General features: G+C 65.7%; 2 protein-coding genes and 1 long non-coding RNA gene across 7 annotated transcripts in view; 2 read left to right on the top strand and 1 right to left on the bottom strand.

Moving 5' to 3' along the window:
- Positions 1-991: 991 nt before the first annotated feature.
- Positions 992-3019, top strand: CIDEC (cell death inducing DFFA like effector c). 2 transcript variants are annotated; one of them, XM_072872788.1, is made up of 6 exons: positions 992-1009; positions 1528-1600; positions 1779-1920; positions 2025-2174; positions 2326-2510; positions 2637-3019. In XM_072872788.1, exons 2-6 carry the CDS (start codon positions 1551-1553, stop codon positions 2821-2823), a joined length of 714 nt encoding a protein of 237 aa, XP_072728889.1. In that variant the 5' UTR covers positions 992-1009; positions 1528-1550; the 3' UTR covers positions 2824-3019. The 2 variants fall into 2 exon arrangements, with proteins under 2 accessions (XP_072728889.1, XP_072728888.1); XM_072872787.1 differs by having other exon boundaries at positions 1525-1600.
- A 1014-nt stretch (positions 3020-4033) lies between these two features.
- ZFPM1 (zinc finger protein, FOG family member 1) overlaps positions 4034-24520 on the bottom strand; it is a 35337-nt gene continuing 14850 nt past the window's right edge. For 2 of the 4 annotated variants that reach the window (XM_072872773.1, XM_072872775.1), the window contains 9 exons: positions 24050-24181; positions 22056-22145; positions 12487-12620; positions 9994-10099; positions 8099-8311; positions 7732-7956; positions 7346-7441; positions 7050-7199; positions 4034-6863 (listed from right to left, as the gene is read on the bottom strand). In XM_072872773.1, the coding sequence (XP_072728874.1) occupies positions 4639-6863; positions 7050-7199; positions 7346-7441; positions 7732-7956; positions 8099-8311; positions 9994-10099; positions 12487-12620; positions 22056-22145; positions 24050-24181 (3371 nt within the window). In that variant the 3' untranslated portion in view covers positions 4034-4638. The remainder of the gene's footprint in view (positions 6864-7049; positions 7200-7345; positions 7442-7731; positions 7957-8098; positions 8312-9993; positions 10100-12486; positions 12621-22055; positions 22146-24049; positions 24182-24520) is intronic. The other 2 variants (XM_072872774.1, XM_072872776.1) reach the window with 2 other exon arrangements.
- Positions 10461-13416, top strand: LOC140656720 (uncharacterized). Its single transcript, XR_012044136.1, has 2 exons — positions 10461-10895; positions 13000-13416. It is a non-coding gene; the product is annotated as an uncharacterized lncRNA (long non-coding RNA).

Below are 24520 nucleotides of genomic sequence, written 5' to 3'. Positions count from 1 at the left end.
ACTAGGAGGGGGCTTACTGGGGGCACTGGGAGGGGGCTTACTGGAGGCACTAGGAGGGGGCTTACTGGGGGCACTGGGAGGGGGCTTACTGGAGGCACTAGGAGGGGGCTTACTGGGGGCACTGGGAGGGGGCTTACTGGAGGCACTAGGAGGGGGCTTACTGGGGGCACTGGGAGGGGGCTTACTGGAGGCACTGGGAGGGGGCTTACTTGGGGACACTGGGAGGCTGCTCACTGGGGACACTGGGAGGGGGCTTACTGGAAGCACTGGGAGTGGGCTTACTGGGGACACTGGGAAGGGGGCTTACTGGGGACACTGGGAGTGGGCTTACTGGGGACACTGGGGAGGGGCCTTACTGGGGGCACTGGGAAGGGGGCTTACTGGGGGCACTGGGAAGGGGCTTACTGGGGACACTGGGAGGGGGCTCACTGGGGGCACTGGGAGTGGGCTTACTGGGGACACTGGGAAGGGGGCTTACTGGGGACACTGGGAGTGGGCTTACTGGGGACACTGGGAAGGGGGCTTACTGGGGACACTGGGAGTGGGCTTACTGGGGACACTGGGAGGGGGCTTACTGGGGACTCTGGGAAGGGGGCTTACTGGGGGCACTGGGAGTGGGCTTACTGGGGACACTGGGAAGGGGGCTTACTGGGGGCACTGGGAAGGGGGCTTACTGGGGGCACTGGGAATGGGGCTTACTGGGGACACTGGGAGTGGGCTTACTGGGGGCACTGGGAGGGGCTTACCGGGAGCGCTGGGAGGGGCTTACCGGGAGCGCTGGGAGGGTCTCGCCGGCGCAGCGCGGAGGAGCAGCGCTCGGGCAGCCCGCGGGACGCCGGCCCCGCCCCCTGCACTGGCCCCACCCCTTTTGCTAGCAGGCCAGGAGGGGATTGGCTCAGGCGGGAGGGGGTGGGGCTGGGTGGGCGGAGTCTGTGGGTGACAGCTATATAAGGCGAGGCGGGGTGGTGGGGGGGAAGCTCCACTGCAGAGGTGTTGGTGTCTGCTGGAGGTGAGTGGGGATGGGGATGGGGATGGGGATGGGGATGGGGATGGGGATGGGGATGGGGATGGGGATGGGGATGGGGATGGGGACCCTCCACACGACATCCTCCACACGACATCCTCCACACGACATCCTCCACACGTCCCTGCAGCAACAGGGCTGGGGTTGCCACCGTGGGTGCCCATGACTCCCCAAAGCCTTTGTTGTCCCCCCCTGCCCCCCAAGGGGCTAGGGTGAGGGTGCAGCCCCGTGCCTGCGTCTCACCTCTGCTCCAGCGCTGACTCAATGCCCCACGCGCCGCTTTGCGCAAGAGCCGTGCTGGCAAGCAGACTCTGCCCGGGCGGCCACCGCCAGTCTGGCCCCGGCCAAAGGGCAGGCACGGCCCCTGCGTAAAGGCAGCCGGGGTGCCGGCTCACCGCCTTGCCGGAGCTGAGCACAGGAGGTGCTGGTGGGAAGGGGTCTCCTGGGGTGGAGAGGAGCTGGAGCCCACCCCTGTCCAGGGCTGAATCCTTCCTCCCCAGCAGGCTGGGCTGTGCTCCTTGCGAAGATGGACTACGCCAAGTCCCTGAGCCTGCGCCTGGCTGCCCCTGTCTCCAAGTAAGTGCCGGGAGCCACCGTCCCTGGGGTGGGGGACATCGAAGCCCTCCCTGCTTCGGCACCTCTCGGCTCCCCCAGTGGATGTGCTGCTTCCCCACTGAGACTTGGGGGGCTGGCACTGCCTGGGGCTGGCGGTAGGTCTCAGGACACCCCGATCCGTCCATCCATCCCTCCCCAGATGTGTCTCGGCAAGTGCTTCCATGACCCAGCAGCTGCTGTCGAGCCCAGCCCCGCGGCCCCGACCCTACCGTGTCTGCAACTGGGACCGCAGCCTGCGCAAGGGCATCATGGCGCAGAGCCTTGCCGAGCTGCTGCACCAGGTGAGCTGGGGGCTGTCTGTCTGTCTGCCGGGGGACTGTCCGTCTGCCCAGGTGGGTGGTGGGCTGGCCGCCCCCAGCCCCGCTCATCCCCAGCACCCTTGCAGGCTCAGAGCGCCCTGCTCGCCCCGGGTCCCGTCTCGCTGGTGCTGGATGAGGACGGCACTGCGGTGGAGACGGAGGCTTTCTTCCGGACGCTGGAGGAGGGCACGGTGCTGATGGCCCTGAGCAAGGGGCAGACCTGGGCTGCCTCCAAGGTGAGCGCTCCCCTGGGGAGCAGGAGCCTGGTTTGTCCTGTGCATCCCACGCTGGGATCAGGGGGGAAAGGATGCTGGGCTGGGATGTACCCGGGATGCTGGGTGACGTGGGACCGGGAGGGTGGGTAACCCTGGTCCCGCTGTCCCCTAGACACCCGGCTACCAGCTGAGCCTGTCCCGCAAGCCCCCTCGGAGGATCGACGTCGCCTGCGTCACCTTCGACCTCTACAAGACCAACCCGCGGGACCTGGGCTGCCTCAATGTCAAAGCCACGCTCTACGGCACCTACAGCATGTCCTACGACCTGCGCTGCTACGGGGCCAAGCGGCTGATGAAGTGAGTGCTGGGGGGGGCCCGGAGATGGCTCCAGGAGCGGGGATGCTGCAGTGGGGTACCAGCCCTGCTGCCCGTACCCTCTGTGGGGTGCGAGGAGGGATGCTCACCCCCTTCCTCCCTGCCCAGGGAAGCCCTGCGCTGGACGCTCTTCACCATGCAGGCCACCGGCCACGTCCTGCTCGGTACCTCCTGCTACATGCAGCAGCTCCTGGATGCCACGGAAGAGCCGAAGGAGGCGGAGAGCAGCCCGCCGCTGCAGAGCCTCCTGCCCTGCAGCCTCCCACCGCTGCCCCACAGGAAGATGCTGCAGTGAGTCGGGTGCCCTGTTCCCCCTCCTCTGTCCCCCTCCCCATCCCTTGGGGGTCCCGGCACCCCACTAGGTCAATACCCGGGGATGAAGCTGCTGTGATGCCCGGCACAGCCTCTCCTTGCATTGTGCTTTACGTGGCCGGTTCTTCTCTGTAATATCTGTACTCTGTAAATATATTTATTTAAGTAAAGCTCTGCTGATGCCAGCTGCATCTCATCTCGCTTTTGCTGGGTGGGAGGGTTTGGGGGGGGCTCAGCCACTTGCCCCACTTGGCATGCTGGGGCTGGGCCGGGCAGTGGCGCAAGCGCGTGCGAGGAAGGGACCTGTCGCAAGCGCTCCCCAAGGGAGCTGCTGCCTTCGTCCTCCTCCCTGCCACCCCTGCGCCCTGGCTGGCACGCAGGGCCCGGCACAGAGCCGAGACCCCCTCCTGGCACCACAGGCCAGCCATGAGGAGGGGAGGGTGCACCCCTCTTGCCCTGGGGCGGGTGTTTTAGCTCCTGGGGGCCCCGGCCCCCTTGGCAGCCCTGTGCAAGGGCAGCCCCTGTGGCCCCAGCCATTCCCCATGGGGACCGCAATGCGCCCCAGCTCCAGGGATACCGGACTGGGAAACAAAACAGAGCCTGGGGTGACACCGGGTTATAGTGACCTGGCAGTCACGTCCCTCACTGGGAAGAGGGGGAGACTGAGAGCCTGGACCGCGTCCCCCAAGTGCAAGCCCTGCCAGCCAGGCTGGGCAAGCTGGGAGGGAGGGGAATGACCCATTACCCACCTGTGCTATACTGGGAAGCACTGGGGTGAGCTGTGGGTTGTGCTTAGGGGCATTTCCTGCCCCCCCTTGCGATGCACTGCAGGGGACGTGGGACCTCGAGTCATGCTTCCCCTGGGGACCCCACCGCAGGGGTCTGGGGCTCTGGCGTGGGGACAGCCAATGTGGCAGAGAGCAGAGCTCTGTGGGGGCTTCATTAACCTGATAATTAATGAGCCATTAGCCTGCAGCCCAGCCGGGCGGCTGCGCCTCCCCGTGCCACACACGTGTGACACCCAGGGTGAGGTGGGTGCCACCGAGGGGTGCCAGGGCCAGCACGGGGGTGCCGTGCTCTGCCCCGCTGTTGCGTGCTGTCCCTGCCTCCCCGTGGCTATACATACTCGATGTCCCCGTCCCCAGCCTGATGCTTCTGACCCCACAGGGTGACGGTGGCTGTGCCAGCCCCTGCAGTGTCCCCCACCCGCACGCAGGTGGCAGCCCGGCTTTATTAGACATATTTATTTCTGTACACGCTTATACACACGGTTCCCAGGGTTGCTTCATCCTCGGCTTCAGTGCTGTCTCCCTGCAGGGTCCGGTCCGTGGTGGGGACACGCACACGCTTCCTGGGGTGCCTGGGGCCAAGCTCTGCTGCGCCGTGCCCCCTCCCCATCCCTGTAGTGTCTACATGAGGGCAGAGCCCCCCCCCGCCAGACCCCTGGCTGGGGCAGGGCCATGCATCTTCCTCCTGCCTCAGTTTCCCTGCAGCATCGGCCCCGGCTGTGGCAGGGGCAGAGGTAAGGGCTCCGCACACACCGGGGGCCGGGGGGGGGGCCGGCCCCCCAGCCAGCACCACGCTCCCCCCCGCAGTGTCCTCGGCCTGGGACCCCCCCCAACCCGGGGCGAAGTTTGGGGACACCAGAGGGGCCTCCAGATGCCGAAGCCGCCCTGGCAGAGCCTCCTGGAGGTCCTCCATCACCCCGACCCCTGCAAGGGGAGGGTGCTGGCCATCGGTTCCCGGACCCCCAGCCCCTGCAGCCCCCCAAGCAGTGGTGGGGGGCAGTGGGGGAGCTTTACTTGACGTGCTCGGCGGCGTGGGAGGAGCAGTAATACTTCTTGTGGGCGATGAAGGTGGAGAGGCTGCTGAACTTGATGTTGCAGAGGCGACAGTACCTGTGGTTGCCGTTGGGCACGGGGCCGGGCATAGCCTTGGCTGGGGGGGTCTGCACCCCCCTGTCCGTGTAGGCGGGGGGCGTGGGGGGCTTGCGGGCAGCTTCCCGCAGTCCCTCGGGGGCTCCGGGCGAAGCGGGGGGCTGGGGCGAGGCGGGGGGTCGGGGGCTGCCGTTGCCGTCCCGACCCTCCTTGCCGTTGAAGCTGTCCCGGCGGAGGCGGGGGGCAGGCGGGCGCGGGGGTGATGCCGTGGGCAGCGGGGGCTCGGGCGTCCTGCCGGCACCGGGCACCGGGGTGTCGGGGAGCCCCTGCCCGGCCGCTGCCGGCTTGGCCACGAAGAGCCCGTGGGCGTTACGGAAGTGCTCGAGGAGATCGCCCTTGACGGCCCCGTTGAGGGGACAGTAGGGACAGGCGGAGAGGGGTCCCTTCGCCCCCGGGGGTGGCAGGGGACCCTTGGGGTGACGCTGCAGCGAGTCCGCCCCCGATGCACCCGGGTAGGGGATGCCGGGGCTCCCCGCCGGAGCCACCCTCACCCGCACGCCTTCGGGGTCCCCCTCGCTGGGGCTGCTGGGGCTGCGCCGACCCTTGAGGGGGGCAGGCATGGGCCCCTTCATCTTCTGGAGGTGCTCGAGGGTGCGGGGCTGCAGCGGGGTGGCCGGGCACTGGTACTTCTTGTGGGCCAGGTAGCTGTCGAGGCTGTTGAAGCTGATGCGGCAAGCAGTGCATTCGTGGTAGTCGGCCAAGGGTAGCAGCGGCGCCGGCACCGGTTCGCCCTGCCGCCGCGGCTTCTTGCTCAGGTCGATGGGACCGTCGGCATCCGGGCTGGAGCGGGGCGAGGGGGCAGCCCCCGGAGGGTCGGGGGCCGGTGGCGGCTCGGGGGCCGGCGGGGGTTCGGTGGGGCGGTGAGCGGCCCCGTGGATCTCGTAGAGCTTGCGGCGTTTGCGGGTGCGGAGGGGCTGGGGCAGGAAGGGGACTTTGGGGGCACTGGGGCGGCGGAGGGGGGGGTCGTGGCGGGAGGCACAGTAGAAACGCTTGTGCACCACGTAGGTCTCGTGGCGGCTGAAGCGGATGTTGCACGCCTCGCACAGCGTCTTGCTGGGGTCCTCGTCCCCCTCGTCCCCTGCCGAGCTGCCAGGGCTCTGGCTGTCCTCGCTGCACCGCCCCGATCCCCCCTCCACCTCGGGGGACCCCGCTTTGCCACCCCCCTCCTCCGCTTTCACCTCCAGCGGGGCGGCCGGCGGCGTGGCATCCCGGCCGGCGTCCCCGTCCCCTGCTGGCGTCCCCTGCCTGTCGCCCGCCAGGGGGGACAGCAGCGTCCCCGGGGCAGGAGGACCCTTGGGTGCCCCGGGGGGGGCTTTGAGCTTGCGCGCCCCGGGGGGGCTGTCCTCGGCGAGGTGCCGGCTGGAGCAGTAGAGGCGCTTGTGCACGTAGTAGTTGTTGATATTGTTGAAGGTGATCTCGCACTCGAAGCACGTGGCACCCTTGGGCACCGGCGTGCCGGCGTAGATGGCAGGCGGCACCGCGCCGCCGTGGCCCTGCTTCAGCCGGCTGTGCACCAGCTCCGACATCTTCGCCAGGATCTCTGACGCCTGCGGCACCACTGCGGCTTCGTGGCCGAACACGTACTGGGGTAGGAAGACCGTGCCGCCGGCTGTGCCCGTCCCTGGCTCGCTGGGCACTGGGCTGGAGCCCGGCGTGGGGCTGGCGAGCTCCGACTTGACCTTTGCCGAGGGCAGGCTGCGGGGGGACGAGGTCCGGGAGCAGGCGTCGGGGCTGCCGCCCCCCTCCCCAGGGCCGCCGCTTTTTGGCGCCTCCGCCTCGCTCGCCGGGCTGCCGGTGGGCTCGTCCTTGATGCGGACGGCCTCGCTGGAGGAGGAGGAGGAAGAGGAGGAGGAGGAGGATGATGGACCTTCCCCGTTCTGCGGCTGGGCCGGTGGCGAGAGCTTGCTGGCCCTGGCGTCGGGGGGTGAGGCGGGCGGTGCCGGGGGGGACACGACATCGGGACCAGGCGGTGGGGCAGGCAGGGGGCCGTGCAGCACCACCTGCTGCGGCAGCGCCGGCAGCCCCTCGGGCAGGAACGCCGGCAGGCTGCACTTCCGCAGGGGCGCGTTGTTCGTCTGGCTCAGCCCTGCCGAGGGGAGAGAGGCACTGCCATTACCCGACAGACCCGACACAGGGATGCTCGCCCCGTCCTCCGCCTCCCTCCCCGCGGCCGGAGCCGTTTGGGGCCGCAGCCATCCGTGGCAATGCCAGGCTCTGCGCAGGGCGCTGGCACGTGTGTCCCCCCTCCCACGTCGCAGCCTGCGGTACCCACCGGGGGCGAGGGGTTTGGCAGCGGGCAGGGCTGGCCCCGGCGAGTACACCTCTCCCTTGGAGCCCGGCTGGCAGATCATATGGTTGGTGACCAGGTGGCTGTAGAGGATGTCCCTCGTGGTGGAGATGAAGCCGCAGCTGTGGCAGACGCCTGCGGGGAACGCGGCGCGGGGCTGAGCTGGCAGGATGGCACCCAGCGGGGCAGGGGGAGACCGGTGGGGAGCGGGTCCACGTCCCCAGGCTGTGCTGGAGGGGACAGGGCTGTCCCTGCGGGGACGCCGGGCAGCGCTCACTCACCGTTCAGGGTGTCCGTGTGCACCTTCAGGTGACGCTCGCAGTTGGCTTTCGTGGTGAAGGCGGACAGGCAGATCAGGCAGACGAACGGCCGCTCTCCTGCAGGACAGACAGGCGGACGCCTCAGTGCCGAGGGAAGGGGGACGGGGACCGCGGGAACGGTGCCGGCTGCGGGAAGCAGGATGCCCCCTACAACTTTACAGGGCTGAGACGGGGCAAGACCTACAAGCCAGCAGCCCCAAACCAGTAACCCAACTGGGGGAGAACCTCATCTAACTGGTCACCGTGCTGCAGCCGCACAGCCTCCCTGCCCCTCCATCCCGCCGGCTCCTGGGGGTCTTTGCACGTGGCTCGGCGTCCCCAGGCTGCAGCGGCATGCCGTGCCGTACCGCTGTGGCTCCGCATGTGGATCTCCAGGGAGCTCGCGCTGGGGCAGCTCTTCTTGCACTGGGGGAAGGGGCAGACGCGCTCGTTGGGGTAGGTCTCCTTGGGCTTCTCCTCCAGGGCGGGCGAGCCGGCGCTTTGCCGGCTGGCACAGTAGTACATCAGGTGGGCTTGCAGGTTGCGCTCGCTCCGGTACCAGATCCCGCAGTCCTTGCACGGGAAGACGTCCTCTGTGGAGCGGAAGGGACAAGGAAGGGACATACATCGCTTGCACGATGGGCCGGGGACCCCCGGCGCGGTCCCGGCCCCGCGGGCTGCACCGTGTGTCGTCCGTCCCCCCACCCGCCACGCTCTCTGTCCCCGGGGACTCACTGTTAACCACGGCGGTGGCCAGGATGGCGGCCATGCCGGCTTGCTGCGGCAGCAGCTGGATGTCCGAGTGCAGCGCGGCCGGGTACGGCGAGTCACCGGGCTCCGCTTTCACCGTGTGGTGGTTGGGGATGGCTGGCGGCTCTGCCACCACGAAGGCGCACACGGCCTCGTCCTCTCGCAGGGCACGCGTCGTCCGGCACCACAGGGCTTCATCTGCGGGGCGGGGGGGGGGGGGTAGCGGTCAGCACGGCTCCCCCAGCCCCCAGCCCCCATCCTGCTGCTGTGCTGCTGCCTGCATGGCTCTGGGCCCTCCCTGTCCCCTCTGTCCCTGTCCCCGCTGCCCTGGCAGCGCCCGGGGCTTCCTCCGGGCTGTGGCTGAGCCCCGGCCTGCCTGGAGGTGGCGGTGCCTGCCCACGCCTGGCGCTGCCTGGCACGGCCCTGCCTGCCAGCAGGCTCCCGCTCCACCCTGCACCCAGGTTTGCACCCACGCTTGCAGCCGTGCGTGCACGGAGTCTTGCACCAATACTTGCACAGCGTCTTGCACCGATGCTTGCGCTGAGTCTTACGCCAATGCGTGCGGTAATGCTTGCAGCAATGCTTGCGCTGAGTCGTGCACCGATGCCTGCACCAACGCTTGCACCAACGCTTGCAGTAATGCTTGCACTGAGTCTTGCACCAGTGCTCGTGCTGAGTCGTGCACCGAGTCTTGCACCAATGCTTGCGCTGAGTCCTACACCAATGCGTGCAGTAATGCTTGCAGCAATGCTTGTGCTGTTGTGCACCGATGCTTGCACCAACACTTGCACCAATGCATGCAGTAATGCTTGCACTGAGTCTTGCACCAATGCTTGCGCTGAGTCTTGCACCAACGCTTGCAGTAATGCTTGCACTGTCTTACACCATTCTGGGCAGTAACTCTTGCACCAATGTTTGTGCTGTCTTCCACCAACACTTGCACTGAGTCTTACACCAATGCGTGCGGTAATGCTTGCAGCAATGCTTGTGCTGTCGTGCACCGATGCCTGCACCAACGCTTGCACCAATGCATGCAGTAATGCTTGCACTGAGTCTTGCACCAGTGCTCGTGCTGAGTCTTGCACCGAGTCTTGCACCAATGCTTGCACTTACACCAATGCGTGCAGTAATGCTTGCAGCAATGCTTGTGCTGTCGTGCACTGACACTTGCACCAACACTTGCACCAATGCATGCAGTAATGCTTGCACTGACTCTTGCACCAATGCTTGTGCTGTCGTGCACCGATGCCTGCACCAATGCTTGCAGTAATGCTTGCACTGAGTCTTGCACCAGTGCTCGTGCTGAGTCGTGCACCGAGTCTTGCACCAATGCTTGCGCTGAGTCTTGCACCAATGCATGCAGCAATGCTCGCCCTGTCTTACACCATTCCGTGCATTAACTCTTGCACCGATGTTTGTGCTGTCTTCCACCAACACTTGCACCAATGCTTGCACTGAGTCTTACGCCAACACGTGCATTGAGTCTTGCACCAAGGCTTACACTGAGTCCTGCCCCAGCTGCACGCAGTGATGCTTGCGCTAACGCTTGCAGCAATATTTGCACCAGCCACTGCATGCTGGGACCCTCTGGGGGGGGGCGGGGGGGAGAAGCCACAGGGACGGCCAGCGGTGGGTCAGGGAGGAGGCGGAGGAGTAGACATTGCCCCAGCAGGCGTGGGGGGGCCACGGGCCCTGCCTGGGGTGGGCAGGCACCGGCAGCGAGCTGGGGGCACGGCTGGTGCTGGGATGGATGGGGGACCGGGACCCATCCCTCAGCACCCCTTCCCTCCCCCAGGTGCCGGGGCAGCCATGCCCGGCCCCCCCCCCCCGCCCCAGGACCCCCCGCCCCGGGCACGGGGACGCGCGGCACCGGTACCAACCCTTCCTGTAGATCACGGCGTTGGCGTCGGGCTCTCCGGGCACGAGGGGCAGGCGGGACAGCCAGCAGCTCTCGTCCCCCAGCACCAGCGTCACGGGTGGGCTCTGCTGAGGGTAGCGAGAGGGGGGTGAGCACCCGTCCCCGAAACGGGCTGGGGTCAGGGTGGGGGGCTGCAGCACTCCCCGCTCAGCCCGTGCCCAGCTCTGCCTTCCCGCATCTCTAATGAATATTAATAAGCAGAAAGTGGGGGGGGCGGGGGGGGGGAATTAATCTGCCTGATCCTCCGATGGCTGCCGCGGTAACGATATGAAATCTAATTATTCGTCCCAATATTTCTAAACCCTCCAACTCAGCCTGACAGTCGCAGCCGGTTGAGGCCTTATCACCGCCAGGAGCCGAGTGCCGGCAGCGTGATAAACCCCACGCACGCGCACTCGCACACGCACACGCGCACGCACGCCCCGTGGGTGCACACGTGGCACCCGCACGCTGCTGCTGCTGCTGCTGCTGCTGCTGCTGCTGCTGCTGCTGTGGGAACCCGCCTGCCCCTGCGACAGCGGGTCAAAAACGGGGCAGGGGGCTTAGGGACACCCCCGCGTAGGACGTGGGGACGGGTGCTGCTGGTGGCACATGGGCTGAGCTCCCTCGGGGACCGTGGTGGCCCACCCATGTCCCGTGCCGGGGCTGGGAGGGAGAGCAGGGTCTCTGCAGAGCTTTTGCAAATTTGCTCCATGCATGGGGGGGACCTGCGGCTGCCCCCCGGATGGAGGGAGGACCCTGCGGTGCCTAGGGGCCCTGCAGCACCCCAGGGTGCTCCCAGCACCCCAGGGTGCCTGCCCCGGCTCCCCTCAGCAGCCCCAGCCCCCGTGGCGAGCCCTTCCTTGTTCTCCCTGGAACAAAGAGGTCAGTGTCTCTGCTCTGCACCGGCCCGATAACCATCGGAAACCCTATCTGCTCCGCATCCGCCGGGACGGCGTTAGCGGGACGGCCCCATGCCCTCGCTGTCCCCCTCCCCGTGGGCATCACCCCAGGGCCGGGCAGCTGGGGGGGACGTGGGGCAGGGATGGAGTGGGGGGACAGCCACGGGGCGAGCCAGCATGTGGGGCTCCACGGTCCCTTGGCACCCCCGGGCTGGTGCTGCCAGCGGGTTTGCACACCCTCCCGAGCAAGGCTGTTTTGGGGGGGCACCATGGGAACAGCTGGGGGGGGCAGGCAGGCATCTTCCTCCTCCTCCTCCTCCTGCTCCTCCTCCTGCTCCTCCATCAGTGCAGCGATGGGCACGGGCGATGCTCCATGCCACAAGAGGCATTAAAGCCACCCAGTGTTCCCATTTCCCACTAAAACCCCAGGATGGGATAATCTCCCACGTGGAGACGAAGAGCAGAGCCAGGCAGAATTTGGGGGAGACCCCCTGTGCCCCCCGCCCCGACGCCAGCAACAAAGACGAAGGGACCCGAGGGCGACAGCCCGTATCAGGGATGGGGCTGCGATTCCTTCCTTGCTTCCCCGAGCAGAGATAGGGAGGGAGGCGAGCAGTGGAGGAGAGCTGGGCTGGGAATCATCAGCCGGGCTCGATAAGGGAGCTGCTGAAATGGGAGCAAAAATATTTAGACAATAAATGAAGTATCAGAAAAAAGCTGCGCATATCTTTAAGAAATCAATCATCCTGTACCGGGTGTCTGGACACACGGCGCCAACCGGGAGATAGGGAGCCAAACTGGGCAGATAAGGGTTAATCAAGGATTTAATTCGGCAAAGATAAACGGGCCTGAGCTAAAAAAAAAAAAAGTTAAAAAAAAAAGAGCGAGGGAGAGAGGAGGAGGAGGAGGAGGAGGAGGTGGGGATGGAGCCCGGGCGAGATTCTCCGGCCTCGAAGACCCTGGGCTGGAGCTGCCTGCGTGCGGCTGCGTGGGGATGCAGGGGGAGGATGCGGCTGGGATGCGAGGATGCAGCACCTACAACCCACCCATGTGCACACACACCCACACCCATCTGCACACCCATGCACACCCATCCCGATGCTCACCCCGGCGCAGCGTGCGGCCCACGGTGTGCTCCTGCCGCCGACAGCCACCACCCCCCCGGTGCCCCACGCTGCCTCCTCTCCCGCCCCTTCACCACGGGCTGCAGAGCCCTGGAGCTTTCCAAGCACAACCAGAGTCCTCTGGGAGCAAATTTGGGGTGGGAAACCCCGATTCCATCTCCTCTGCGAGGACACAGGTGCCACCGAGCAGCCTGCTTGCCTGCGGCCATGTGCAGGAGGGGACAGGAGGGAATGGCCGGCATCCTGTCCCCCTGCGATGCTCTGATCTCGGGGCGGTGGGCAGCGTACGGCAGGGAAACCTCCTGGGCACCCAAACCAGGCGATTCCCAGGGGTTGGGAGCCCAGGCAGGGAAAATCCCTCCCAAACCGGCTCCTCTCCCCACACAATTCATTTTCTTGGGACCTTCCCCGCCGCTGTCCCCGGCAGCCCGCAGCAGCATTGCTCCTTACCGTCTCGCCGTGCCCCGGCGATGCTGGCTCGCTGTGGATGCTGCCCTGGAAGGGTCCCCAGGCGAAGCCCTCGGGGAGGCTCCTGCGGGTTCGCACCCGCCTCTCCCCCTCCTGCACGGCCAGATCCAGCTCATCTGTGGGGAGACAGGCACAGCATCAGCGCCGTGCCCCCCAGCCGGACCCCTGGCCTGCGGCAGCCCCAGGTCCCCGGGGACGTGGGCACCCGCTCGGAGCCGAGAGCTGCTGGCGGGTGCCCTGGGACCGCGTGTCTGCAGTGGGTGCGTGGGATACGGCCGCTCGCCGGGGGGGGTCCGGGTACGGCACAGGGGGTCCAGGCACCGCACGAGCGGAAGGAGCATTTCCCGTCCCCACACCCAAAGTCGAAGCAGCTTCAGGGCTTAATGGCTTTGATTATCTGATAAGCCTCTGGTTTAATGGGTTAGATAACATGTTAATACGCTATGAAGGCTGCTCTAAAATGTTTTAACTGTGCCTTTGTCTTTCGGAGCGCAGATAAGATGGCAGGTAACCAATACGCAGATGGATGCGCGCTGGCTGCCCCTCGGCTGCACGGCAGGAAGGGGCCGGATGCTGCACCCCGAAAAACAAGATGCTCCTCGAAGACGGCAAGCAACCCAGGGTGCCCAGGGCACCCAGCTGTGTCCGGGAGGGCTCCCAGCACCCTGGGGTGCTCCGGGGCAGAGGTGCGGTCCCCTCCCTGGGACCCTACCGTTGGAAAGAGCCCCCTAAAGCCACATGCCCGGAGCCCCGTCCTTCGAGGGCATCGTAGCAGACACAGCCAGTGCCCGGGTCCCGTGGGCGGGGAGGAGGCTGTGCTCGTTTGAAGGCAAAATTGCTTTCAGAGCTGGAAGTGCAGGGAGGATAAAGCGATCCCATGGCTGCGGAGATTAAAATCTGATGTGTTTATTAGCCGGGCTGACATCTGGATCCTCTCGGCGCTGGGGTGAGTTAAGGTGAGCGACTGGAAGCGCTGGGTGGTGAGCGCGGGGCTGGCGGCACCTGCGATTGCCCGGGTCCCGCTGTCACCCGTGGGTCCCCTCCATCCACCGAGGAAGCCCTGTGCCGCCGGGGACGCGGATCCGAGCGCATGCCAGGAGAGCAGCCAGTGCCCCTTGGCAAAACCCACCGGGAAAAAAGGTCTGCAAAGGTGTCGAAGGTCCCCGAGGTCTTTGGGGTCACCAGGCCGGTCCCCGTGCTTAGGCATGTGCCACCCTCCATCCCCGTGCCGCAGCCTCCAGCACATGCCGGCAAACGGAGAGATGCCCTCTGCCCGTAGCTCCTCTGCCCGGCCAGGTGCAGGCAGGGCTGCCTGCCTTCCCCTTCCTGCGGCACCTCCTGCCCGCAGCACCTCGGTGCCTTTGACCTGGGAGCCCTCAGCGCTGGCACGGAGCCGGCACACTCAGCAAGCCACCCTGGCTGTGGGGATCCCGGCTCCCTTTCTAGCTGGGTTTTCATCCCCAGCGAAGTGGTTTTGGGAGCGAGTGTGGCGCTGGCTCTGCCTGCCCCGCGTCCCCGGCATCCCCCTGCCCGTGCCCCCACCGGCTCCATCTCGGGATAGGGAGGAGGAGGAGGGCAGAGGGCTGGAGCCTTTGAGGAGCCGATGGGATTTATTCCCTGGCACGAACTGACGCCGAGGAGGGACAGCAGCAGCCCCTTGCCCGGCTGGTCCCTCCCGTGAAGGACCCAGGGGCAGGCAGGGAGCAGAGCTGCCGGGCAGGCTGTGGCCATCAGCGGGGCCTCAGGGCTGAGCGTGGCAGTCGGACCCTTGCACGGTGCACGTTGCTCCGCGTTTCCAACGCCCGGCTCCCGGCTGACTCCCCGACGTCCCTCCAGCCCCTCCACTGTGGTCCCAGCATCCCTAGACCACCGGTCCTCACCCCCCATCCTGGCTCTGGGGAGGGGACAGCAAACCCCCAAATCCCCAGGAGAGCCCCAACGCTGGTGGCTCCCCTCTGGCTTTGCCACCCCGTATAGCCTGGCTGCTTTTGGGGAACGGAGCCCAACTGCCACCTCTCCCCCCCGCTTTTTGCCCCCCCTTCCCCCCGTCTCACTGGTAATCAGCGGCGTTTGGGTCAGGAGACCACGTCTCTGAGATAAGAGCGTTCGCCTGACACTTCCCATGTCAGAGCACTTCATCTTCTGTGTATCAATCCCCAGCAGAGAAAACACGCAGGCGCTGATAAAGAGAAAACCGTTCCAGACAGGGGGACAAAAATAGTGTTGCCGGAGCCAGCCCTGCTCCCCGCCAGTGCCCGATGGCCGCGGCACCGGCCGGTGGCTCGATCTACCAGCGTCACCCCGAAAACGGGGCGGTGGTGAACCCCGGCCAGCGGTGCTCAGCGGTTTTCCGACTGGATGGGTGTCCCTGTGCCCGGCTGGGGATGCTGCCGGAGCCCCTGCGGTACCCAGCTGCACCCACACTGATACAGCCAGAAAAAAGGGGAGGGGAAAAAAAAGTGATTTTGAAATTAAAACACACGGCATCGCTGCGCTTCTTCCCTGGCACAGGGGAAACGATGCTGAGCCGGGACGGGACAAACTGGGAGATACTGCGTGTCCACGCTGTCCGCGCTTTGGCGACAAAGCCCAAAGCGAGCGAGCCAAGCCGTGTCCCCACGTGGGGACAACCACGCAGCGGGGAGCGAGCCCTGTCCCTGCCGCTCTGATGGCACCAGCCTCGGCCACATCACCCTGCCTTGCAGCCTGGGGGGGTTGGGAAGAGCTGGGTGCCAGCCCGTGGGGTGCCCTGGGTGACCCCCGGCAGCCTCCCCAGCGAGCGGTGAGGAGCAAAGTCCGCGGGCGCGGGCCCTGCTCCGGTGCTGCCCTTCCCGCAGGACCCCCCCGGCAGGTGAACACCACCCCGGGTATCTCATCTGGCCATCGGTCCCTGGCCAGGCGGTGCCCCGCCGTTATCGCAGGAGGGTTTATCTCCCAGATCATTAACCAAATTGGGCAGGGACCTGGCTGTTTGCTTTGGGTTGCAAAGAAAAGCGGCAGAAAGGAAGGAAGGAGGGGGAAAAAGTCCCTGGAGAGCTGGGTGCACCTGCCCGGTGTGGCACGGACCCCGGTGCTCTGCCCGCTGCCAAAACATGGGGTGCCGGGGCTGCTCCCTGCCCCCCGGGGCCGGCAGCGCCTGCTCGCCCAACGCTGCACCTCGGCTTATCTCCCCATCGAGAGATTTCAAAGAAATAGGCTGAGCTGTGCCGGAGAGCAAAGATTAATCCTGTCATCACACCATGGCCACGCATCGGGCGATCGATGGCTGAGAAGGCATGGCTGGCACTCGAGTCCCCAGGGGACCCGGGGGGCCCGGGTGGGCACATGGGGAGGGACGAAGCCTGCGGGATTGCACGGAGCCGGTGAGGCATCGCCGTGCGACGTGGCTGCATCTTCCTCCGGCACGGGGTGAACGCAGGACCGAGGCGTGATGAACTTCTGCAAGAGCCCATCTGCGAGGCGACCCACAGCATCCTTACGGCCGGGGAAATAAATAGCACCGCTGGGCGAGGATGCGCTGCCGGGAGCGGCACCGAGCCGGGCCATCTCCTGCGGCCGCCTGCATTTGCTCCTGGATGCTCCGGAGGTGCAGCCGCATCCATGCACCCACATTTGCTTTCCCTGCGGGAGCGAGCAGGAGGGAAGGGCGGAGGGTGCCGGGCTGGCCCCGGGCAAACCCCCCCATCCCATCCCAAGCGGCTCCTGCATCCCCTCGCCCCAACCGTATCCGCACGACTATAATCGAATCCAAATGAACCGGCTCTGCCCCTCGGTGGGGATCCGGGCTTGGAGGTCCCCGGAGTGTTTGCAGCTGCCTGGATACTATCTGGATAAATACTGCTATCGGGGCGTCACGGGACCGCGTCCCAGCATCAGCTGCGCCGTGCCGCTCCTATTAATACAGCGCTTTGTGCCCGGCCCCGGGGACTGCCGGTTCTGGGGGGGGGGCCACAACGCCCAGGTATGGCCCCCGAATGAGCCCTGGTGACGCAGAGCCTGGGGGAATGGGGACGAACTGGTGGTCCCTGCTCCCATCCCTGCGGGTGCGGGATGTCCCCGTGGCATGGGGACCCCCAAGGGGGAGGGAGGATGGATCCATCCATCCATCCATCCATCCATCCATCCATCCATCGGTACGCAAGCTCCCGTGGCTCTCCCGCTCCCACCCGGGGAAAGCCGAGCTGGAGAAGCCCCGGTTCCCCCGGCAGCCCCGGCCCGGCCCCGCCGTGCGCCCCAGCTGCTGTTTTTAGAAGCGGCGAGCGTGCGGCGGAAGGAATAAATCCTGACAACTCAACTAGTGAAATGATGTGATGGCACCGCTCCGATAAGATGGAGGGAGCCGATTGGGAAGAGTCTTAAGCTGTGAACACGCAGCATCTCCACTCTTCACCTCCGCTCACAAAGGGAAATATCTCCAAAGGGGCTAAGGAGATTATCCCGGCTTTGCCGTCCCGGGTGCTCGAGTAATCAGGGCAGCCTTGGGGACGACAAAGGAGCGAGGAGGGTTTAAATTCGAGCCTTGCTGGGCTGTGCCTGCTTGGGCTCAGCCTGGGGTTGCTCCGGCCGAGCTGCCAGGGAATGAAGAGAGACAGTTGCGGGAGAGCCGGCTTTGCCCCCCCAGCTTTTGGGGTGCAGGGGGGCACCTCGCTGCCCCGGGGCGGTGGGAGCCGAGGGGAGATTTCTGCCTTTATCGCTCCCACCCATCGCTTGCAATTTATTGATTTTTTTTTTTTTTTTTTGACGGAGTACAAAAGCAAATCTTTATCGGGCTGAACCCTGCCCCTGGTTAATGGAGGAGCTGTGACCTACCCCGGAGAGCAGAGCGGGCACCTCCTAGCACCTGGGGGGGGGCCAGGGAGGGGGCGATGGCACCCGGGAGGTGCTGCACCCCAAAAGGGCCGGGCACCCCGCTCACCAGCTGTGCCGCACAGCTGGCAGGCACCAGCAGCGGGGCGGGCACCGGCCGTGCCACGCGTTGCCCGGGGATCGCCCTTCCCTTACGCCCCACGTAAGCCGGGGTGCCCTGCCCCAGCAGGATGCGTCCCAGTAAGCCTCCATGGCACATTTGCGTTCGGGGTGTTGCTGTGTCCCGCCGGGACGTGGCCCTGAGGGGGTCCCTGTCCCCAGGGGGTCTCCATCCCGAGGGGGTCCCCATCCCGGGAAATAAATGGGAGCTGTGCCCGCAGGGAGGAGGACAGGAATAAAAACCGGGAATAACATCAGAAAGAGCTCAGGGAGGATGGGAAGGAGGAAAACTTCCTGGCTCCCCTGGGGCCGCCAGCGGCGGCTGGACCCCTGTGCCAGGGACCCCCCGTCCCTGCTCTGTCCCCACCCGTGGGGCCGCTGGGACCCCCCGGCTCTGCCCAGGCTGGTGCCAGGCAGCGGGTAGGGGTGCGCTGGGGGGGGGCAGGAAGCCGGGGTGGGGGGAGGAAGGGGAGCGAAGGGGCCCCCGGAGCCGATGCAGAGGGCAGATATCCCCTCCGGAAAGGAGAGGGGACCGCGTGGGGGGGTCGCTGCCGCCCGGCCGGGCAGGGCCTGCCCGCGGGGGAGAGGGAGGACCCCCGGGGGGGCAGCACGCAGATGGAGGAGGGCGGTGGGAGCTTTGCACCGAGCCCAAAACCCAGCGGTCCTCAGATCCAGCCCAGGGCAAGAGCGGCAAGGCGGCAGTGATTGACAGCTGTCAGTCACCGTGAGCCAGGCAGCGTTGCCCTCAGAGCTCTCACCCCAAGTGCGCAAGACATTTTTCTCCTTCCCAAGGGAAAATGGAGGGGAGGATGGGGACAGAGAGGGGGACGCTGCCTGCGTGTCTCAACAGCCCCTGGCGCTGCCCGACGCAGGGGTGTCCCTCACCCCAGCGGTGTCCCCACATTGTCCCTCCACACTGGCAGTGTCCCCAAACCAGTCTGAGCATCCCTTCACCCCACTGGTGTCCCCACATTGTCCCGAGCATCCCTCCACCCTGCAGTCTCCCCAGACAGAGGCTGAACTGAGGGCAGGGACCAGCAGGGACAGGGTCCCCTTCGATGTCCCCAATCCAGGACAGGTGCCACCGCCCTCGCTGGGACCATCCCCAGCCTGATGCCAAGCATCCTGCTGCCTTCAGCACCAGGCAGGGGGGGTTCAGGACCCCGGGGAACCCCCCGACTCGGGGGGCTACTGCCCTGAACCCCAACTTCTCCCCATCCCCCAGCAATCTAACACAAACACAACTATCTGCTGCTCAGCCCGGCTCCCAGCGATAAAAAGAAATAGCTGGAATAATTTTTCCCACCCACACATACCAGGGCGGAGGGGAAGGGGGAGCGATGGGGCAGATGCGGCGCGGTGCCGGCCATCCGGACGAGCCATCCCTCCTCGCCGTGCCCTGCTCGCCCCGATAATAAACCTTGAGGTTTGCAGACAAACTCCGGGCAGCCGGAGATTATTCAGGCAGGAGTCACGGCGCAGATAAACACAACCGAAGGCGAGCGGGAGGCAAAGGGGAAGGAGGAGGAGGGGGAGAAAGGAAAAAAAAAAAAAAAGTTTGCAGTTTTAATTAGATGCACCAAAAAAATATGAAGTTGCTGTGTCCCATCCCGATACCCCGCACGCAGGACCGGTGGTGAGGATGGATTTGGGGTTCACAGCCGGTCCTGGGAGAGGTGGACCTGTGCCATGCTCTGCAATTAACCCAGAGCCATCGTTACCGCCCGGGAGCAATTAAACAAACCCCGAACAGATGAGCCGGCAGCGGGGGACTGGGGGCTCGGCGAGGTGGAAATCTTGGTGGGGACCCAAATAGCGAAGCCGATGTAGGAAAGGGGGTGAGGAACCCCCTGGGGGCGACCGCTGCTCTTTTGGGGAGGGTGGTGGGACACGGCCAGGGGGGACAAGGCAAAAGCCACCCCGGGCTTGGCCCCGTCTGCTCCATCCCTATCGGTGGCCCATTGGTGTCCCCACAGGGACCAAAGCAAAAGCTTCATCCCACCTTGCAGAAAGGCAAGCGCCGGTTGGGCTTCCCAGGGGCTGCAGCCTCCCGGCAGCTCCCGGTGGGGATTCTCCAGTGTCTCGTAACGCGGTCGAGCAGCCTGTCCCTCAGCGGGGCTCTGCTCTCCTCCATTCCCCTGTCCCCACACGACGTTCATGAAATTTGCTGGAGCTTTTCACCTTATCCCTCTGCAAAAATTGGCCGGACTTGGTGAGGTTGGCTGGGCAGCCATGGGGCAGGAGGGGACAGCCCCAGGCGGGGAGCTGGAGGCTGCGGGTGCTCCCGAAAGTCTCCGCTACCGGTCCCAGTCCAGAGCAAACAAAAATGGATGGGAAAGATGGAAACCTGGGGCACTGCAGAGAGCTGCTGGCGGGGCCACGGGGAAGGGTTTGAGGGAATTTGGGGTGGTTTGGGAGAATTTGGGGAGGATGCGCATCCTCTCTCCAGACCCACCAGAGGATGAAGTGGCTGGCACGAGTGGGCACGAAGCGTGGCCGCGCTCCACCCCGGGACCCCGTCGGGAAGCAGAACTGAGTCGGGGTGACCCAGCGCCCCGGCCGAAGGGGCAGCACCTCTGTAAAGGCTCCCAAGTCAAGAATTACAGCCTCCAGCTCGCAGGGATTTGCATATCAGCCAGGCAAGCAGCAGCCCCCTCCGGCAAACAAGGTCATTTCAAAGATAAAACAAAATACTCTTTCTCCCTCGCCGGCGCACGGGGCCAAGGAGCCCCACGGTGAGGTCGTGGCACACCGTGTCCCCACGCTGCCGAGCCTCCGGCACAGCAATGCAGCCAGCGGGCAGCAGTTTTGGAGACCCAGAGGGCAAAGCCATAGCGGGGGGCGACCCCGTAGCCCCCCAGAAAGGGCCAGGGGAAGGCGAGACCCCGCAGGGTGTGAACAAAGGCGCCCGGAGCAGCCCGCTTGCCCCCCTGCCGTGCCGCATCTTTGCGGCTGCCATTGCTGACATACGGCGGATCCTGCCAGATAAAAAAGAAAATTCAGGCTGCTCAGAGTTTCCCTTTTCGCCAGCTCCATCCCTGATAAGTGCAGAGCCTGCAGAGCGCCTGATAGACGGGCTATCGCGGCGGTTGGTGCGAAAGGAACACCCTATCGCTGCAGCATCGCCGGACCGCCATCAACTCCCAGCCACACAGAAATTAATACCACTCCAATTACCAGAATAGAGATGGGCTGGGAGAAGGCGATAATAAAATCTCTTTTACATAAAGAATGCAAATAACCCGCTCTGGCGAGGGAAGGGGGGAAGGGGAGGCATGGCCAGAGCCGAGGCTTTGTGGTCCGTTTTGGGGAGCCCGTGGTTGACGTTACTGCCGGGATACGGGGCCGCGCGGTGCCGTGACCCCCGGGATACGGGGACACCCGTGGGTTTGGCACCCGCAGCCCCCTCCTGCCCTGCACTGGGATGCCAGGACAGGAGCGGGGAGCCCAGGGGCAAAGGGCCGGGGAGCAGATAAGGAGGAGCCAGGGGTGGCCTCGCAGCTCCTTCCTGCCCAGCACGCAGGAAGGGCCGGGATATCAGCGGGGCCGGCGAGCGTTTCCCCTCGGATGGGGCGGGAAGGGGGAGCGGGGCCACGGCTCCCCGCCGGGCCGTGGGGATTTCAGCAGCTGCAGGAGCACGTGCACCGGCAGCCGGCATTTCCCAGGGCTTCTCCAGCACCCGGCCCGCACGCGGGAGCCTCGGGGACGCAGCGGGACCCCCCCCCGCCGCCTTACATCCATCACCGAAGGGTGACCGCTGTCCTGCTCATGCCTCCCTTCCCATCACGCGCTGCTCCACGGGGCTGCTCCAAACCCGCAGCCACCGGCATCGCTGGCCAGGAGCTCCCCTGGGAGGAGCGGGGTGTGGGCAGGGGCTGGCAGCACGAACTGAGCCCAAAACGTGGCACATCCACCCTTGGCGGGGGGGGGGTCTCGGCACCCGTCGGTCCCTGTCCGCCCGCCGGGTGCCATCCCCAGCGGACAGGCGCCCGCAAACCCAATCTGCGCGGAGGAGCCCCGACCGTAACCCCATCAGCGGGTCGGTTTGGAGATAGCGGGGTGATAGGGCGCGGGGTACCCACATGGCCTGCCTGGCCTCGCTGGGCTGCCAGGGTGCCGGCGGCCCCGGCGCGGAGATGCTGAAAGGGAGATAGACGGCTGTATTTGCTCCTTGGGGTTTTGATAACCATCGCGAAACCGCTCGAGCGTCGCTCTTGTGGTTGCCAGGATGTTTGCAAAGTGCCCTCGCGAGCGCGGGGCGATGCAGGACGGGGTCCAAACCCTCCCCGCGCCGGGGAGCGCGATGCCAGCCGCGGTGCCGGCATCCCCGCCGCTCCTGGATCATTCTTGATGGTCCCAACAGCGGCTTGGGGACGTGGGCGACTGCAACCATCATCTCATACCTCCTCTCCCGGCAGAAGCGCTGGTATTTGCAGCCTGCCCAGCCCCCAGTGCTCCCAGTCCGCCTCATACTGGTTTTTGCAAGAGGAGGCGAATGCCTGGGGGCTGCTCCGGCTGCTCCCGCCCGCGGTCCAGCCAGGAAGCCGGGACGGAGCGGGATGACCGGCCGCACGCTGGGGACTCACCTGGCCCATTCCAGGCATCCGGCTCCCGCGGGTTTTCTCCGGGATCCGGCTTCTCCGGCTCCTTCGGACTTTCCGGGGCATCTCTGGACTCTGCAGCAGGAGAGGGAAGGCAGAAGGTCACGCACGAGGAATTTCAGAGGCAGCATCCCGTGGGGGTCAGGACCACCGGACCGGTGACACCCCGGCTCGAGGATGTGCATGTGCATGGCGGGGAGGGGGGGGTTCCCCTCGAAATCCCCGTGTCCAAAACCCGCCATTGCCCAGCCGGGGTGTCCCTTGTGCCCCACGGGATGACCCAACGGGACAAGCCAAGCCCACTCGCACATTCTCCCCGGGGATTTCTCCAGCCACCCCTGGGTGGGCACCCACCTCCCAGCCCCAAAACCCCCCGCATCACTCCCATCCCACCGCGGGCCCCACGTCACCCGGTTCAGCCCCGCTCCCGTCACGGCTCTATTTGTGGGGTATTCACAGCAAGTTGATAACAATTATTTTCTCCATTAACTGCTGCTGGAGATGCAGCTGATAAAGCCTATCTGCATATGACAGTGTGGAAGATTAGCGCCCAAAGTACATGTTTGCCTTGGCGTCCCGGGCGGATAACCAGCGCGGAGCCCAATCGATCGGCGCCAGAGCGAACACCCAGGGGTGACGTCACCGGCATTGGAGATTATTAATACAGGTGATAAGCGGAATGATTAACATCAAATAAATCAATCACCGGGTATAAAAGTCCTATTATTTTTGGCTATAAATCAAAGTGCCTGGCATATCGATTTTTATCCATCGCGCTGAAAGCTTTAGTGGCCGTTATTGCTGCTCGGCGTTATCTCTGCTATCACCTTTTTATCGAGGCAGGCTAGTGCCAGGTGCAGCTCTGCGCCCGGGCTCCCGGCTCCCTCGCCCCCAGCCCGGCTCCCCCATCAGATAAGAGCCGCTCGCTTCTCCCTGCCACCGAGCAAAGTTTGCCGGCGAGCCCTCCCCGCCCCGGCTATCGGGGTGCCGGCGTGGATCCCCCCCTTTCCCAGTGCGTTCCCGTGGTTTTGGGGGACGCTTTGCTCTCCGGTTGCTGGGGACTGGCCGGCTCCATTAGCCGGCGCAGCCTTGCCCTGCCGCGGTTATCTCGAAGGGCACTGCAAACATTAACCGATTAGGATTTGCCCCCACCTCCACAGGAAGGAACTTAAAGGATATCTGTGGACTGTTTCAGCCTGGCCCTGAAACGCAGCCACCTCTGGGGTGGGGCACGGCACGGCACGGCGTGGCGGCAGGCAGGCGGTGGTGCGGGCAGGAAGCAGGCAGCAACGGCCCTGTCCCCCCATCCCCATCCGTGACGTTGCCGGTGCCAGCACCTGCGGCCTCGGCGGCTGCTTTGCACCCTGGGGAGTCACTTTGCACCCAAGGGGTCACTTCCCATCTCAAGGTGGGGGGCGGGGGGTGGTGACTTTGCACTCCGAGGGGGTCACTTTGCACCTCCGTGTCCCTCCGCCGCTGCTGGTGGCTCAACGCCGGGGCGGGCGAAAGGCGTTGAAACGGATACAGGGTGACAGTGCTCATTAGCAGCCATCGCGGTGAGCAACCCGCCTCCGGTTTCCAGCAGCCTGGCTTGTGGCCCCCCCCGGCACGCCGCTGCCCCCGGCCGAGCTGAGATTGCTCCTGCCTGCGCCGGCCACGGGGAGCCCGCCCGTGCCGGGGAGCATCACCCCGGTTGCTCGCCATCGCCCCGGGGCCGGGCTGCCCCGGGCGGGTCCTGCCACCGGCCGGAGGGTGCCCAGCGGGATGGAGCACCCCAGGGAGACCGGGGGTCTCGCTTAACCAACAGCCCACCCCTTGACGGGCGGGCGGGCTTCTTGGTTCGCTAATTAACATCACGCAGCGAGAGCAGAGACGATGCCCAGGATGCCCGCGTGCCCGGCAGGTTGCTCTGGTGGCAGAGCCTGTCCCCATGGCCGGGGGACACCATGGTCAGCCCCCCCCAACACGGTAAGGCTCACCTTCGCTGCCGGGGGGGCTGGAGGCATCGTGCTCGGCAGAGCCCTCGTGGTCCGAGGCGGCCCCCTCCCTCTCCAAGGGGCTCTTCTCCCCCGCCGGGCCGTCCTCGCCTTCCTCCATCGCTGCCAGGGAACCTGCCGAAACACAGAGAGGGTGCTTATGGGGGGGAGAACCGGAGGAATAAAACCCCCGTAGGTTTTCCCAGTTGGGAAACGAAGCAGCCGATGCCTTGGGGTCTGGCAAAGGGCCCTTCCCATGGGCGTGGGGCCCGGCGGAGATGCCCTGCAGCTCTGCGTGCCACGGGAAGGGAAAACCCCGTCCCCGGCTAGCCCTGCGGTCCGGCATCGCGCTGGGGTCCCTCATCCCCTTGCAGAGGGCGGTTTACAGAGCCACCGCCTTGCTCTGGGGTGTCCCCCGAGGGATGCCCGGTTCCCCTGCAGACAACATTGGGAATGAACCCCACGCTCTCCTGG

This window comes from Ciconia boyciana, chromosome 9 (assembly GCF_034638445.1).
Source record: "Ciconia boyciana chromosome 9, ASM3463844v1, whole genome shotgun sequence".
Taxonomy (NCBI): Eukaryota; Metazoa; Chordata; class Aves; order Ciconiiformes; family Ciconiidae; genus Ciconia; species Ciconia boyciana.
Note: the sequence above shows the minus strand (reverse complement) of the source record. Positions and strands in the feature narration are given on the sequence as shown.

Bases quoted from the DNA above. Each gene is read 5' to 3' on its own strand.
- CIDEC (XM_072872788.1), top strand. From the start codon at position 1,551: ATGGACTACGCCAAGTCCCTGAGCCTGCGCCTGGCTGCCCCTGTCTCC. The intron at 1,601-1,778 runs GTAAGTGCCGGG...ATCCCTCCCCAG, and splicing joins CTGGCTGCCCCTGTCTCCAA to ATGTGTCTCGGCAAGTGCTT. The intron at 2,511-2,636 runs GTGAGTGCTGGG...CTCCCTGCCCAG, and splicing joins GGGGCCAAGCGGCTGATGAA to GGAAGCCCTGCGCTGGACGC.